At 42.4% G+C, this 18,605-nt stretch overlaps 1 protein-coding gene across 1 annotated transcript in view; it reads left to right on the top strand.

The window, feature by feature from the left end:
• The window catches only part of LOC126361173 (uncharacterized), a 698,690-nt gene that overhangs the window by 412,971 nt on the left and 267,114 nt on the right, over positions 1-18,605 (top strand). The window contains exons 3-4 of the mRNA XM_050007769.1: positions 2,949-3,199; positions 11,598-11,683. Of these exons, the coding sequence (XP_049863726.1) occupies positions 2,949-3,199; positions 11,598-11,683 (337 nt within the window). The remainder of the gene's footprint in view (positions 1-2,948; positions 3,200-11,597; positions 11,684-18,605) is intronic.

Below are 18,605 nucleotides of genomic sequence, written 5' to 3'. Positions count from 1 at the left end.
AAATTTTCTAGCGTCCTAACCGATTAAGGGCTCTGACATTCCACTCTCCGATCCGTAGATCGCCAGTTTTCTTTCTCCTGATAACGATGTCCTCCTGGCGAGTCCCTGCCCGGAGATCCGAATGGGGGGACTATTTTACCTCCGAAATATTTTGCGCAAGAGTACTCCATCATCATTTAACCATACACTAATGCTGCATGCTCTAGGGATAAATTACGGCTGTAGTTTCCCCTTGCTTTTAACCGTTCGCAGTATGAGTATAGCTATGCTGTTTTGGTTGATGTTACAAGGTCAGTTCAGTCAGTCATCCATACTGTTGCACCTGCTACTACTGAAAAGGCTGCTGCCCCTCTACATTGGTATTAAAACTAATCATGTAGACATATCCTGTGAATAGGCTCTTTCCGCGTTATGTAGATAAAAACATAGTTCAAAATATGTATGGAAAATGCAACTAACAAACAAACATTTTCAACAGCGAAACTGAAGAGTTTTCTAATCTGGATACTTGTAGCTCATCTGCAGGTGGGACACTTTTATTTTCTGTGGTAGATATGTGTAGGTTACACCGAAATCGAGAATCTCGACTCTAATTAGCTCCATTTACGACTACAATCTTGACGTTATGGCCACCTCTCACTTTCCGTGGATTACGAGTCGATCAGCAAGACTTTTGGGAAACGCTATGTCACGACATTAATAAAACGTGATCTAGCAGCAAGCTTGATCATCTAAACAGACAGCTTTTTTTTCTCTTGGTATATGCTTTACGCCGGATGTGGGTCATGGGCAAAGCAACGAGTACAAAGGGACAGTTCGGTAAACTGAACCGAAGAACGACACGTCCGTACACCGTTCGCCTCATTCGGTCTCGCTCCCGCCTCACTCCCGTTCTTCCTTAGGTGGTCACTCGTTACTCGTTCCACATTCACTGTACGTCTTTCACGAGAAAGTTGTCGCTCCTTTTGTTCACTGCGTTCGCCAGTTCTTGTGAAATTTCAAACTGATCTCGATTTTTTTGTTTTTAATTACGTATCTAGTGCAAAATTATTTTTATGTAATATACAGGACAAAAATCTGCTTATCTTTTCGTCAGCTTCATCAAATGTAAACTTGATACTTAGCGTAGTTTTTTTTTATTCGTAGATTTTTCAGTGTTCAACTGCTCGATTTAATTGCCACACTAGTTTTTAAGATAAAGTTTTAATTATAAACATTTTTAATCATTCAGCTACCATTTGCATCCAGTATTTCAAAATCGTGGTTGTTATAGGGTATAGTAAATCTAGTTTTCATTTTTGTCTTTTGGTAAACCCATACAGCACCGCACAATTAAACAAAGGGACAGTGAACGAATAAAAATGAACGCCCCCACCCCAAAAAGAAAAAACAATCACCAGCGAACTACTTTCCAAAAACGAAAGAGTTCCCTCCCCTCTAGTCCACTCACGACGCTCTTGCTCCTGTTACAATCTTGGGCTGGGGATATAGTAGTTCAACCGTGACGCATGTGCGTCTTCTGATGCGGGCTTCTATTTGGAACAACGTGCCATGAAATAGTTTCCATTATCCGCTTATGGATCTGAATTAATTATTTCTGCTTTTTCTCAGCGATAGTGATACACCTTGTATTTTATTATTGGTTTTTAGCGAAAATATTATACGTGGTGTATCTGCCCTCTGCAGACAATTTATGGGAATGGAAGCTGATAAAATTAAATTGTCGTAGCGACTGTTCGGTTTCAGCTGGTTTGTAACTTGGTACAAGATGCTACTGAGTGAAGGCAGAGACATTTGATTTCTTCTGCTACTGAGGACTAGTGTGTTGGTGCTTGATTAAATTTAAATTTTCAACTATGGATGGATCATAAGCAATGTTGTAGGCCATTGCTTTAAAATATCTAGGTCTTTAAGATTTCATAGTGGGTCCAGCTTGAATTTTGTTTATATGGTTGGGTGCTGATCTAGACATAATAATGGATGTGATTTAAAGCCATATACAGCGCGTCGCAGGATGAATGGTCAGTATTCGGGGATATGAGAGATACGATCATTCGAAGCGAAACAATGCAGCAAACTACGGCTCTAAAATGCATACCTTAAGAGCTATGACCAATTATATGTCTTCGCTTCCGTGAAACACATCTCTTCAACTGAACAAGTGCTCACAGCTCTTAAGGTATACATTTTAGAGCCCATACTTACTAGGCAATTTTTTTCTTGTTTTGGTCCATACTAGCTCTTCCCAAATATGGGGACCAAAGACCAAATATGGAGACTAAAGAGCTTGCAGTAGAAGAGATTTGTTTCACAGTATCGGAGGTGAAGTAGTGCCCATAGTTGTTAAGGTATGCATTTTGGAGCCCATGTTTATCAGACTTTTTTTGCTTCGAATGATCGTACCTGTCGTATACCTGAATACAGATATCCCACTGGGACACCCTGTATTTATTTAGTATCATTAAAGATCAATGTGCAACTTTCGAAACTGGGAATGTTGCGCAAAGGAAATATCTGCTCCAGCACAGGTTTTGAACTTAATCTTAAGTCGCAATCCTTGGTTTGTTAATATCCTATGAAGAACGTGGGAGCTGTTAGCTGTTCGGAGTTCGTGTTCTGCTGTGTAATTAACATAACTGGGAAACACAAACTATTTTTTCCAAAGTGATTTGTGCACCAGGATTAATGCCAAGGAGACAAGTAATCGTAAATATCACGACCTGGTCAACCTGACAACGTAAATGATTCCAGATACGTCGATACATTTTTCTACATTGCCAGAGCTACACAACAACCGCCACAATGCCATAAAAAATCGCTAAGAACCATGTTCTGTGTGATGACGGGTCTCTAGGCAATAAATTCTGCCATCACAAAAGGTGAGTGGGTGCGGCTGTTTTTGAATCCGCAAATGCAATGTTTGTTAATTGGGTTTGTTTGTGTTGCAGCGCGACGCGCAGCTGTACCGGCTGGGGGTGGCGCTGGGCGCGGCGCTGGCGGCCAGCTGGGTGCTGGGGGCGGCGGGGGCGTCAGTGGCGTGGCTGGTGCTGCTGCTGGCGGCGGCGGGCGCCGTCTGGAGGCAGTCCGTGTGCTCGCTGCTCGAGGCCGCTGCCGCCTTCGAGGCTCTGCGCGTGCGCAGGAGGCGCGCCCTGGTCGCCGGCGAGACCGCCGAGTGGCTCAACGTCGCCATCAACAGGTGGTCAGTGTCACGCGGGCACACACTTCGTCTCACATACGTTATATGACTGAGGTGTCAGCACACCTGTATATAAGCTTTCCTTTTCGGTGCAATACACCCTATAGTGGCGTCGACGTATGGCGATATACCGAAAACTACATCGAATTTCTAATATATCGACTGTTTGCTATAATTGAAGACAGCTGTAGCTTAGATACCGCCGAACCTGAAATAAAACAGATAGTTACATAATGTCCCAAATATTTTTTAGAAATTACAAAAACGGTTATTAAAAATATACAGATCTTTTATAAATAACCCAATACTTCCTTTCTGAGCTTTGCAAAATCAGATTTTATTCTATCTTTTGCCCTATAATCAATTTCGTTGTTGATTCAATACCTCAGTGATATCATTCAAATCAAGTAAAGGAGAATTCCTTGGCGCCATGTATGAAAGATGCTGCAACTGATAATACCAGAGGCGTTCGATAAGTAATGCGACACGTTTTTTTCTGGGTCAGTTTCGGTTGAAATATGCAGAATTTGTTGTGGTACAACGTAGAATATTCTCGCTTCAGCCCCTATAGTTTCATGAAATCCCGGTAGGTGGCGGCGCTGTACGTAGCCTTCAAAATGGCGTCTGTAACGGAGGTGCGTTACAAGCACAGACCAGTCATTCGGTTGCTTTTGCCGCCAGAGCATCGCAGATATTCATAGACGTTTGTAGAATGTGTAGAGAGACCTGGTAGAGAACAAAAGCACGGCGAGTCGTTGGGAGAGACATCTGTAAAGCTGTCCGATCTCCTGCATGCCGGCCGGCCACACACACCTGAGACTCCTGCAACGGTGGAACGTGCAGACTCTCTCCTTCTATGTGATCGACGAATCACAATGAAACACCTCGCTGCACGGCTGGACGTCTCTGTTGGTAGTGCTGGTACACTCGTGCACCAGCTGGGCCCTCAAAGTAAGACGGCGTAAGGTTGCCGCATTGAATGGAGATTCTGTTGAAAAGTAGCGTTTTGTAGCCAAAAGAGTGGAGAATGATATGCTGTATTGGAATCCTCAATAAAACCAATATGCTTTCAGAAAAAGAATGTGTTGCATTACATATTGAACGCACTTCGTAATTATGTACTTGACGCTAAGAAACCATTTTTGAACGTCGCTTAATGGTATCCGTGACTTGACCGAATCACGTAGGCTGTCAATAAATACACATTACTGGAGTTTTTGGTCGTTTCGTGATCCCATTCTTTAAGTACGTTGAAACTGTACTGTACAGATGGTGCTTGTGCAATATTTGTCAATAAAAATTTCTTTTGGAGCTGCTGCTAATGTCACAATACCTACAGGGCTGGTGACATAATGGATATTTCTCATACAGTAAGCACTGTAATGGCATTGGTGTGATGAAAAAGTATGTCGTTCACAACGCTCCTGTGTCCTAATCAGTTTTATACCATACAGTAACTTCTTTTCCATTGAGTGGCCATACATGTATTAATTCTTCCCTCAGCTGTGGAGGGTTTCAACTACTCGTCACTAGCAGTGTTGTCAAAGTAGTAGTGTGCTGTGTGTCGCGCCCTCTCAAGTCCGAAAATTACTTTAAAAAACAAAATAAATTAGAAGGTAGGAACTCCAAGTAGATAGATCGTGTTAAGCAGAATAGATGTATCGAATAAATCAAACCGTTATCAACATGTCGTTTCAATTCGGTGTATCGTTACTAAACTTCAAGTACGTTTAAATCATAGAAACATGTTGTCCATCCCTCATTCAGGGCAATGCGAGAAATATGACAGTGTTTCCACAGCAGCTCAGACACATTGGAAATCATCTCCTGATTGAAGTAGTCGCCTCCCTTCCAATCATACATCTAGCATAGTTCAACAGCCGTGTTAAGAAATTAAGATGAAACGCAGAGAGCTACATTACAGATGAGCAAAAATTCAAAGCCTTGTTGACAAACAGTAAGTAAACGAAGTCAAAATGAACATAAGGAAAGCAGTTCCAGGAGCTCTCAATGAATCCGAAAGTAATATTTTATCTAATGATTCGACAAACTATCCGAAGACATTTTCGCCCTTGGAAAATTGAGTAAATCATTACATTTGATTTACACACATTGGTACCGAAATGAAAGATGACAGGGATAAGGCCAAAATAAAGAATTTGGTCTTCCGTACTACAGTGGTTAGTGAAATGAAAACGAGACAGATGGGAAAAACGTAAGTAAACAATTAATTATTTCAAAAGTAATCACCATATCTGTTGAAACATTTATTCCATCGCGAGACAGTGGAAAAACGTTTGCGGTTGCTTACGGATTGCATCCAGGCGTGAATCTCTTCCTCCGAAGCATATCGACTGTGACCACTGCCTTTCTTCAGGACTCTAAAAATATGGAAAATGCATGAGATGAGATAGAGATTGTTGGGAGGATGTGTAAGGGCTTCCTAGCGAATCTTCTGCAGCGTAGTCGAAACAACAGGCACGCCAGCTGCGGGAAAGTCATGATGTCCTTTTTCTTTGACTGCAAGGGCTTGCTGCTCGTTGACTTTCTGGAACTCGGTACTACAATTAAAGCACAGCGGTACGCTGACGCTTGACAAAACTGAAGAGCACCATCAAACCCAAATGTTCACGAATTTTGCCGGACGGCATCCTTTTGTTCGACAATAATGTCCACCCATATGTTGCCAACACCGCTTCGACTGCGCAGCAGAAGTTTCGCTGGGAAGCCTTTGCACATCCTCCATACAGTCCCGATCTCTGCCCAAGCAATTTTAGAGCCATGAAGAAAGGCATTCGTAGTCGTCGATTCGCTTCGGACGAAGAGGTGCATGTCTGGGGAAATCATGATTCTGTAGGCAACCACAAACATTTTTCCATGGAGGTACTGATAGTCCTGTCTCACAGTGGTATAAATGTTTCAACAGCTATGGTGATTATTTGTGAAATAATAAACTGTTTGCTTATTATTTCCCATCTGTATCGTTTCCATTTGACCTCACCTTGTATTATTACTCAGTAGTGGAAAGGCATCAAAATCAAGCTACAACTGTGAGATTTCACAGAGATTATGAGAAAGAACTTGCTCGCCTTCTAGCAGCAGTTCAGCGTAGGTCGATGTAGCAATGAAACTAAACAATTGACAGTTTTTACAAAGCTGTTCCTTTTTGCAGTACCGACATGAAGCTACATCAGTCTCTAAGGATTGAGTGTTTGACTTCGGTATTCAGATTTCTACACTTAGTGTATAATATCCATTCAAGATCACTCTTTACATAGGCTGACCACTGCCGCTACGTTACACCTACTGAGTACGGCTCTCTGCATGCGATCGTTTTATCCAGTGACGGAAATAAATCGCAACACCAAAAAGTAATTAATGTAGAGTAATGAAATTTTGGGGATACATTTGTCTACGTTTAGCATTGCAAGATCACAGGTTAATGTAAGCACGTAGTTAGCCATTGTGAAAGTGAAATTCTGGTACATTAATAACCGGTGTAGTAGCCAGAATGTTGAATGGAAGCGTGCAAATGTGCATGCATTGTGTTGCATAGCTGCCGGATGTCAGTTTGTAGGATGGAGTTCCATGCCTGTTGTACTTGGTCGGTCAGTACAGTAACGGTTAATGCAGGCTGTGGATAACGCTGGAGTTGTTCTATGCGGTCGCGTATGCACTGGATTGGAGACAGCGCTAGTGATCGAGCAGGTGAAGGTAACATGTCGATACTCTATAGAGCATATTGGGTTACAACAACGGTATGTGGGCGAGGGTTATCGTGTTGGAAAACACCCCCAGTAATGCTACTTATCACCGGCCGCGGTGGCCGAGCCGTTCTAGGCGCTCACTCCGGAACCGCGCTAATGCTGCGGTCTCAGGTTCGAATCCTGCCTCGGGCATGGATGTGTGTGATGTCCTTAGGTTAGTTACGTTTAAGTAGTTCTAAGTTCTAGGGGACTGATGACCTCAGATGTTAAGTCCCATAGTGCTCAGAGCCATTTGAACCATTTTTGAAATGCTGCTTACCAATAGTACCACAACAGATGGAATCATTAGATTGACGAACGAATTTGCAATCAGGTAGCGTGGGATAATCACAAGAGTGCTCCTGCTGTCATACGAAATCGCACCCCTGACCGTAACCCTAGCTGTAGGTCAAGAGTGTATAGGAGATGGACAGTCAAGCCCTCAACTGGCCTCCTCCTAACCAACACACGACCATCAATGGTACCGAGGCTGAACCAGTTTTCATCAGAAAACACAACAGACTTTCACCCTGCCCTCCAGTGAGCTCTCGTTGACACCACTGAAGTCGAAAATGGCTGTGGTTTGGTGTCAGTGGAATGCATGCTAACGGGCTTCTCGCTGGGAGCTGCCCTTAAAGTAACCGTGTCGTAACAATTCGTTCTGTCACAAAACTGCAAACTGCTGCTGAAATTGTTGCTCCAGATTCAGTATGATTAGACAGAGCCCTATGGCAAACATGATGGTGTATCCTCTCCGTAGTGCATGTGGCTGTCTGGAGTCTGGTCTTCTTGTGACCTGTGACCGTACCATCTCATAAGCACCACTGCCAGCAGTCATGTACGGTGGTTAAACTCCTCCCAAGTCTTTCTGCGATGTCGCTGTTACACGACCTCATTCAAACTCAGTGGGCTGTTGGTAATGGCTCTTTGTTGCCTTAAAGGCATTCTTCCCTAACACCAAATCAGCACGTCCAGCCTCAAAGATAACTAACGCTCACAACCATTACAGCTTGTATTTAAATCAAACCTCATTTGCATGCTCATAGTGGTGCTACTAGCGACACCCTTATGCGACCGGCGTGAAATTTGAATAAATGTAGGCCGATTCTTACAAAGAAGAAGACAGCAACCAGCCACCATTAATAATGCTATTTATATAAGTAAATAGTGCCGTAACCGCTTACAAACTGACAGGTTCATCATCAGACAGCTGTTCACCAGATTCACAAGATGCACTTTACATAATCTTCAGCCTTCGACTTTTATTCTCTCACAGTAGCGAAATATTCTTCGTTTGTTTGTGCCCTATGTTGATGCCCTACGGTAGAAAACAATGTTAGAAGCACCATTTGTTAACATAACTAACCTCTAAACGATGTAATACAGAGTAAACAAATACGTGAGGTTAAGTGGTTATGGTACTTACATCGAAAATTTCGCGAAATTTTGTTGCAAAGCTGCAGGATTGTATTTTTGAAATATTGCAAAGTACATGCAGCATTTATATGATTTTCATATCACCATATTGTGCAAAGCACCACGCACTCACAAACACCAAAAAGTATTTGCCACATGTGAAGTTGACACACAGATGGCGGTTTCACAAATACAACAGCGCCAGAGATGTTCTCTCTGAGAGATATTACAATATACAGATTGCTTTGATTTCACAGTATGAATGTTTATAAAGAATAAACGTAATATCATGAACAATTAAAACACTAAGATAAACCTTACATTATGAGCATATAATATTACAGATGAAGTTGACAGCTGTAGTAACCAGTTTGTGTGAATGCTACTCACATGGTATTATGTAAATACTGTGCTATATACAGATAACAACATAGAGGTGAGATAAAATGAACAATATGGCAGTAGAAATTATATTGACATTGTATGGCGCACAATAATTTTGAATCAATTTTACAGTTGCAATAATGTGTAACTCAACAGGCAGCTATTTTTGGTGTAAAATAGTGCCAAAGAAGTTCATGTATTACAATATATACATTATATATATCACTTCGAAATTTACAGAAAGCAAACAGCCACAGACATGTGCATCGACAGCTCATCTTGCCATCCAGACCAACAAAGAATGGCATACTTTACGTACATGCTGAATCGCCTGCATAAAATTCCACGTGAACCAGTCGAACAACATAAAGAAGCCAATATCATCAAAGCCATAGCTCCAAACAATGGATATAACCCTTACATGATTGATTAACTATCACAAAAAATCCAAAAAACAGCAGACAACAAAGCCCCAGACCAGACACGTATACAGTCAACACAAAAGATAGTAGAAAGCAGCAGAAAATATGTCTGACTTCCTTTTCTAGGGAGCGTATCCCATAACATAAGTAATCTTTTCAAAAACACAAACATAAATAGAAGCATCCAGACAAACAAACTTCAGCACCTAACCATTCATAACATAAAAAATACCAGCCCCCCATACAAATGATCAGGCATATATATAAACTCAGGTGCCAAAGTTGACCTTCCTTCTATATTGGACAGACAGGGAGAAACTTTGAGATTCAATTCAAAGAACATTTGGATGCCATACATTGAACAATCCTTCAAAATCTGCATTAGCAATGCACACAACTCTCAGTAAACACGGAGTAAAAAACATTGAACACCACATCCAAATATTGCATCGTGCTGAGAAAGGTAGCCTTATGAATCTGCTTGAAGAGATAGAAATATATACTCTTAAAAGCACATCACCATGCCATATCCTCAATGAACAGAAAGAGCTAGCAAATGCAACCTTTCTACAAAATTTCACTCACCTGTTTCCCAGTTTAAAACATAAATAAACACTACTCCTTTTACAACATCAGACAATAAATAATCCAAACAAAATATTACATCAGAATATGGCTGCCTGCTCAGTCACACAGTGTTGCAACTGTAAAACTGATTAAAAAATTGGTGAGGCATACTACATTAATATAATTTCTACTGTCACATTATTCATTTTATCTTATCTCTATGTTGTTGCCTGTTTATGGCACAGTATTTACACAATACGACACAAGTAACATTCACACAAACTATTTACTACATTTTCCGAATTTATTTGTAATTAATGCTCACTCAATATTGTATGCTCACAATGTAACATTTATTCTATGTAATCTACATACTTGTAATGTTACGTTGATTCTTTTTTTTTTTTAATCCACTGTCAATTCAAAGCAATGTATATATTGTAATACATGAACTAATTTGGCACTATTTTACACCAAAATATAACTGCCTGTTGAGTTACACATTACTGCAACTGTAAAATTGATTCAATATTATTGTGCGCCATACAATGTAAATATAATTTCTACTGCCATATTGTTCATTTTATCTCACCTCTATGTTGTTATATGTATATAGCACAGTATTTACATAATACCATGTAAGTAGCATTCAGGTTAGGTTAGTGTTGTTTAACGTCCCGTCAACAACGAGGTCATTAGAGACGGAGCACAAGCTCGGGTTAGGGAAGGATGGGGAAGGAAATCGGCCGTGCCCTTTCAAAGGAACCATCCCATCATTTGCCTGAAACGATTTGGGGAAATCACGGAAAACCTAAATCAGGATGGCTCGAGACGGGATTGAACCGTCGTCCTCCCGAATGCGAGTCCAGTGTGCTAACCACTGCGCCACCTCGCTCGGTAGGTAGCATTCACACAAACTGGTTACTACATCTGTCAACTTCATCTGTAATATTACATGCTCATAATGTAAGGTTTATCTTAGTGTTTTAATTGTTCATGATATTAAGTTTATTCTTTATAAAAATTCATACTGTGAAATCAAAGCAATCTGTATACTGTAATATCTCTCAGAGAGAACATCTCTGGCGCTGTTGTATTTGTGAAACCGCCATCTGTGTGTCAACTTCACATGTGGCAAATACTTTTTGGTGTTTGTGAGTGCGTGGTGCTTTGCACAATATGGTGATATGAAAATCATATAAATGTTGCATGTACTTTGCAATATTTCAAAAATACAATCCTGCATCTTTGCAACAAAATTTCGCGAAATTTTCGATGTAAGTACCATAACCACTTAACCTCACGTATTTGTTTACTCTGCATTACATCGTTTGGAGGTTAGTTATGCCAACAAATGGTGCTTCTAACATTGTTTTCTACCGTAGGACATCAACATAGGGCACCAACAAACGAAGAATATTTCGCTACTGTGAGAGAATAAAAATCGAAGGCTGAAGATTATGTAAAGTGCATCTTGTGAATCTGGTGAACAGCTGTCTGATGATGAACCTGTCAGTTAGTAAGCGGTTACGGCACTATTTACTTAAATAAATAGCATTATTGATGGTGGCTGGTTGCTGTCTTCTTCTTTGTAAGAATCGACCTACATTAATTGTACACAGCCACGGTGTCAACATGTCAGTTTTAGACGAAATTTGAATAGACATCATGTTCCAAATGTAGAAACACGTCTATCAACCCTCGTTTATATCGCACAACTCCTTCTTGATGTTGCGGTTTTTTTTCTGTTAGTGTATACTGTTTGAAGACTCCTTCATTACAAAAGTAGTAAGATAACTGAGAATATGTACAAGCTCTTGCCCGTGACATTAGTGCGTCTCTTACGGACTGACGTACTGCCAACAGGTGGGTGCTAAGCTCAGACAGCGTATTCGCCCTGGTAAAGGAGCATCTGGAGCCGCTGCTAAACGACGCGAAGCCGGGCATCGTCGGTGAGTCTGACATTCTCAATTCTCTCTGTTCTCACCTTCAACTCGCATTGTCGCTTTTTCAATTCCTCTGTAGTGCGACTCTTTCTACTTAAAAAATAATACTACGTAATCGTTTCATTTCCTATGTAGTTTTGTATTCTTCCAGTCAAGAGAATTAATTGTAAGTCATACGACAAAATAAATTTACACTGCCTGACAAAAAGAAACTTAGACTCCTAGTAGAGAAGTAGAAAATGAAATAAAATTTCAGTGACTGAGAGGGTATATTATATTATTTCAGTGATTACAGTGTTGAGTCAAATTTGCAAAGAAATGGGCAGTATGAGCTCACTTATTAGTGAGATATTACACTCTCTCTCTTCCTGATGCGAGCACTGATTTTGTTGGGATGTGAGTCATAAAGCCGCTATGCATCTCCTGAGACAAGAAGGGGCCACGCTGTTGTAACCGCCTCTTGATATTCTGGATACTGGCGCTTGTATGAAGTCCGAACTGTTCCCACAGATGGGGGGATCTTGCTGGCCACGGCAGTGGCTCGACATCACGCAGTCAGTTCACAGACACTTGTCCCATGTGCGGAGGAGCATTGTCCTGTTTAGAAATGACACCACCATACGGGCGCATGAGAGGTAACACATGAGGATGCAGGATGTCCGTGACGATGCAGGAACTCCGTCAGACTTCACTCATCCACGAGCACCCGTAATCCGAATTACACCCGATGGTACCCCACACATTGACGCCAGGAGTAACACGCAGATCGCCTGCGTTCTCGACATCGATGGTCATCTGGAATAGTGCAGAACCGCGATTCATCACCGAACACAATGCAACACCATTCATGAGCAGTCTATGGCTTCCCCCCCGAAACTGTTAATATGGTAGAATTAACGGCAGCCTAGTATGGGACAGTAATTCCCTAGTCCGGCTGCTGCTATTCTCCAGCCAGCCGTGTGGGATGACACGTAATGTTATAGGGAGTCCATCACTCGTTCTTGTGTGTCAGACAGTGATATCAAAGAGTTCCAGTGTGGTTGGTGCCCAATACAGCGATGCTCTCTTACAGTGGTTAGACGTGGTCGACTGGAACCTTAAAGACGAGCATGCTTGTCTTCACGTTTTCGCACAGGACACTATCAGAGCACTTTCACATCAGAATGACTCAAAAATCTGGAAACCGACGAACCAATGGACTATTCGATCACGTGGCCGAAAAGAGACACAAAATGATGCCTTTTTCAAACTCTGTCAGGTGCTGATAACACTGTCTCACATGAGGCCCAGACACGTCTGTATCCTTCGCAATAATCACTCAACATCTGACGCTGTTCACGTCTCCTATATACCGTACCAGGCCAGACAATAAACACGAAGACCACTAAGGCGCTCTGGTGGCCGCTCTACCTGTCACAGAGGACTGCAACTGTAACAATTTATACACGTACACGGTGTGCACGTAGTTACAATGACACCCGACAGTGTCCTCGCAATGTTTCACTTTTTTGTCAGGCAGTGTATTAGAAAAACCTTAAAACTTCACACGTCATGGCAATGGAATCAAAAATCAAAATACGTTTTCATGAGTATGAAAAGGTGGAAATCACTTAGTTTCAAGTTCAGGCTGAGGGGCACATGTACATTAACGTGTTATTTCAAATGAAGCAACAATTCTTGTTTTCGACGGGCAGTTTATTTGGATAACCATTTTAGACACGTGATACAGATCATCTTCAGATCCATACACATAAGTACAACAAAACGCATATTATCTGTGGGCTACATGTGTCTTAATTACTCGCACACACAGCTATCAGAGATTCACAAACGTGGGGCAACATTAGGAACATAGTAGACAACACCGTCAGTAGACTTTTGGTGGAGCACTTCGTAGGCTACCAAGAGTGGGAAATAGGAACTAGGACTAGGCAATTACCCACAGTGAAGAAGAAAAATAGCGTATCCAGCGATTACTAATGTAGGAAGTTCATATTCCAGTGTTCGACTGATGACATCCTCGTCGACGTTCGCCAACAACGTTACCTAATTAAGAATGGCCATACATTCTGTTACCATATGTGGTAGGGACCAGGCTACACTTCGCAGCAGACATCCGCCGATATTAAATTGTGGCTGTAAAACACTAACCGTTTAAATTTACAAATATAGTAATACATCGCATAGATATCTGCCACTCGTGGTCCTGGAATGTCTGCAGGATAGTTTTGCTGTAGAGACTATCTTGTCGTATATGTAACCAGTCTTAGGCTTAAGATTCAACATACACTGCGAGATTACAACCTCCGGAAATTTGCGTGACGGCGTCGTATCTCCTTTATCTTTTTCACCACGTTTCGTTTAAATTCAGGAATTGCTACCTTTTCACGTTTTAATAGAACTAATGCGTCTATGGAGTTGAAACGGATGTAATGTACCTAAAACTTCCCATTTTCTGTGACATTTGCATTATTTAAGGTCATATAGTAAAAGACTTCTTAATACATGAGAGGTACGGCAGTTACGTAAAATAAGAATGCACACTTTTCTTATTAAGGGAGTCTGTGGTTCACCGTAGTAATCACATCATAAAACGAGTGCAGCAAGAAGGAAATATGTGATATATAAGCTCCTTCTATGGATGCCATGGGAATGAGTTCGACATTTGGAAGAATAGTAATGAAACTTTATAAATGAGGGGATTTTAGTGTAGTATCATTACCAGCAGAGCACTGTACACTACTCTTCTGACATAAAATTGTGTCAACCACAACTGTAACAACCGAAAAAGTTTTTACAGTTCGCCATCTGCGATAGGTCAAGAGCTTGTAATACCAGCTGCTGGAGACGACACAAGGAAGCAACAGTGAAGAAACTAATCCCGTTGCGGCGCAAACAGCGAAAGCAAAGCAAAGCAGGAGCCCTGCCACCTACGCTAATTGGATTCCTGAAGGTCCGAACCAGGAACTCCGTGGGCGTGTCTGACGTACGAGGAAGCCAAGACAAAGGTTTCTTGAAAAAAGCAGGAGCTGTAAGCGAAAGCACAGTTCTTTTAACGTACAGTTCCGTCAGTTCTTCTAAAACTTTTTTTCGTTGTGTAATCCGCGTTGAACAAGACGATTATGTCGTCTCAAGCTTCCACAAATTCTTTAAAAGGTTCCTACGAAGTCATTCGCGAGAGGTTTTCATAATCACCGTCCGTCTTATGTTTTTCACTGGTATCTGCAACAGAATCCACCAAACTGAAGTGATTTTCGATACGTACTCGTACAGTTGTCCATCCGCATAGTTACATGTAGGCACTACTTGATGAAAAGACATTCGTCGAATTAAAGAAAAAAATTAAAGTTAAGTCTTTGTCGTCATTACTAACATCACGCATTTCCGCAATGAAGTATACTGTTAATTCTCGGATTAAACTGTAGTGAACATGTCGAAATAAATTCCACGGCTTCTATTCATATCTTTTTCTAGTTGCAAACAGCTATGCATGAACAGTCTTGCATATACACTACTGGCCATTAAAATTGCTACACCACGAAGATGACGCGCTACAGACGCGAAATTTAACCAACAGGAAGAAGATGCTGTGATACGCAAATGATTAGCTTTTCAGAGCATTCACACAAGGTTGGCGCCGGTGGCGACACCTACAACGTGCTAACATTAGGAAAATTTCCAACCGATTCCTCATTCACAAACTGTAGTTGACCGGCGTTGCCAGGTGAAACGTTGTGATGCCTCGTATAAGGAGGAGAAATGCGTACCATCACGTTTCCGACTTTGATAAAGGTCTGATTGTAGCCTATGGCGATTGCGGTTTATCGTACCGCGACATTGCTGCTCGCGTTGGTCAAGATCCAATGACTGTTAGCACAATATGGAATTGGTGGGTTCAGGAGGGTAATACGGAACGCAGTGCTGGATCCAAATTGTCTCGTATCACTAGCAGTCGAGACGACAGGCATGTTATCCGCATGGCTGTAACGGATCGTGCAGCCACGTCTCGATCCCTGAGTCAAAAGACGGGGACGTTTGCAAGACAACCACCATCTGCACGAACAGTTAGACGACGTTTGCAGCAGCATGGACTATCAGCTCGGAGACCATGGCTGCGGTTACCCTTGACTCTGCATCACAGACAGGAGCGTCTGCGATGGTGTACTCAACGACGAACCTGGGTGCACGAATGGCAAAACGTCATTATTTCGCATGAATCCAGGTTCTGTTTTCAGCATCATGATGGTCGCATCCGTGTTTGGCGACATCGCGGTGAACGCACATCGGAAGCGTGTATTCGTCATCGCCATACTGGCGTATCACTCGGCGTGATGGTGTGCGTTGCCATTGGTTACACGTCTCGGTCACCTCTTGTTGGCATTGACGGCACTTTGAACAGTGGTCGTTACATTTCAGATGTGTTTCGACCCGTGGCTCTACCCTTCATTCGATTCCTGTGAAACCCTATATTTCAGCTGGATAGTGGATAATGCACGACCGCATGTTGCAGGTCCTGTACGGACCTTTCTGGATACAGAAAATGTTCGTCTGCTGACCTGGCCAGCACATTCTCCAGATCTCTCACCAACTGAAAACGTCTGGTCAATGATGGCCGAGCAACTGGCTCGTCACAATACGCCAGTCACTACTCTTGACGACCTGTGGTATTGTATTGAAGTTGCATGGGCAGCTGTACCTGTACACGCCATCCATGCTCTGTTTGACTCGATGCCCAGGAGTATCAAGGCAGTTATTACGGCCAGAGGTGGTTGTTCTGGGTACTGATTTCTCATGATCTATGCACCCAAATTGCGTGAAAATGTAATCACATGTCAGTTCTAGTATAATATATACCCGTTTTATCATCTGAATTTCTTCTTGGTGTAGGAATTTTAATGGCCAGTAGTGTAATTCTTTAAGTCCCTAACGCTAAAGTGGTTCTGATAAATAATCAAAGTTTCCTCGTTACGACAGCTGTGGCGCTGACATATTCTTCCGTTAGAGTAAATACAAGAAGTATTCCCTAATTAAAGCAATACACGTTTTTCTAAAAGCAGGGTGGTTTTATTCAGGATTCCAGTACACCATGTTATTCCCGAATCTTTTGGCTACAAACCCCTACAACATAATCTGCGTTCAATAGGACGGCCTCACGCCACCTTACTAGAAAGGCATGTATACCCGTGTGGTATCACTCTACTGGTAGATAGCGGAGCCAACGTCTTGCTGTATCAATAACAACACCATCATCTACGTACTGCTTTCTGCGGAATGCATTCTTCATAGGGCCAAACAGATGGAAGTCGGAAGGTGCGGAATCTGGGCTGTAGAGTGCATGAGGAAGAACAGTCCAATGAATTTCCGTGAGCTGCTCTCGTGTGCGCAGACTTGGGTGAGGCCTTGCGTTGTCATGGAGAAGGATAATTTAGTTTGCACAGATGGTCCTTCGTTGCTCTTTGTGGGCTTCAGTTAGAGGCGAGGAACCCACCAGGCACACGCCTTTCAGTACCCTAACTGATCGACGAGTGTGTCAGAACAAACAACAGAGACTTCCAGTTGTGCAGCGAGGTATTTCATTGTAAGCCGTCGATCAACTCGAATGAGTTTGTTCGCACGTTTCAACATTGCCAAAGTCACAGCTGTGTGCGGCCAGCCGGCACGCTGGAGACTGGACAGGTTTGCGCCATCTGATTGTTATGATAACAGACGCCTCGTCCAACGAGTCACGTTGCTTTTGTTCTCTGACAGGTGTCCGTAGACATTCTGCAAGAACCTGTGAATATTTGCAGTGCTCTGGGTTTTGCGCCAAAAAAACTGAGTGACAATTCTCTGGCTGGAATACACGTCAGCTACACTCCATTTTCAAAGCTGCGTATAGCGTATTCAGCTATCGGAACTCCATGAAAGCGTAGGAGCTGAAGCAAGAATATTCCACGACGTTCCACAACAAATTCTGCATTTTTTCTCAAACGAAATTGGACGAGAAATAATGTGTTGCATTTCTATTGAACGCCAATCGTATTAAACAGTCATTTACCATTTATTATGAGAGTTACAAAAAAAGTACAAGGATTGGACAAAAATATAGAATCACGGTGAGAAATACATGATTGAACACAAATGCTGATGCTAGCAGCACTTGCAGGTTGCGCTGTTGTATTTGACTACGAACGTGCTATGTCCTCACCAGTCAATCAATGTCTGCCCCTGGTAGCTGAGTGGTCGCCGCCAAGGTAGCACAGCGTGTTCGGGCAGAGGGGTAGCTGCCCTCTGTAATAAAAAACTGAGTCAACGGCGCAACACTGAACTTGAACGGGTGTCATGGGACATCCGCACCGAACAACTGCAACGAACAATATTGAACAAAATGAGAACAAAAAAAAGTGGTCAGCGCGACAGAATGTCAATCCTAAGGGCCCGGGTTCGTTTCCAGGCTGGGTCGGAGATTTTCGACGCTCAGGGAGTGGGTGTTGTGTTGTCCTAATAATCATGATGTCATCCCCAGTGACGCGCAAGTCGCCGAAGTGGCGCCAAATCGACAGACTTGCACCCGGCAAACGGTATACCCGACGGGAGGTCCTAGTCACGACATTTATTTATTTAGTGAACCAGTTGGTCTGCGTTCTTTATAGTTGTGAGTGCATTATGTCAGGGCTAATTGAATGCGAACGTGGGAAACTGTTGTTGCTCGTATGATTGGTGCTTTCGTAACCAAGGGAGCCGAAGCATTTGGTGTTTCAAGAGGCACCATATCGAAGATTTGTACCGCACACGGGGAAAGAAAAACGTCAACCACTAAGTCACAATGCGTACGAAAATGTGTGTTGAGTGATGATGACAGACGGTCAATGAAGACGATTGTTATGAAAAAAATAAGAGGCAGACAGCCGCAAAATCACTGCAGAACTGAATGTCACATTCACGAACC

The sequence above is a fragment of the Schistocerca gregaria genome, chromosome 1 (genome assembly GCF_023897955.1).
Source record: "Schistocerca gregaria isolate iqSchGreg1 chromosome 1, iqSchGreg1.2, whole genome shotgun sequence".
NCBI classification, from domain to species: Eukaryota; Metazoa; Arthropoda; class Insecta; order Orthoptera; family Acrididae; genus Schistocerca; species Schistocerca gregaria.
The sequence above is the reverse complement of the archived record's forward strand: the minus strand, read 5'-3'. Positions and strand labels throughout refer to the sequence as shown.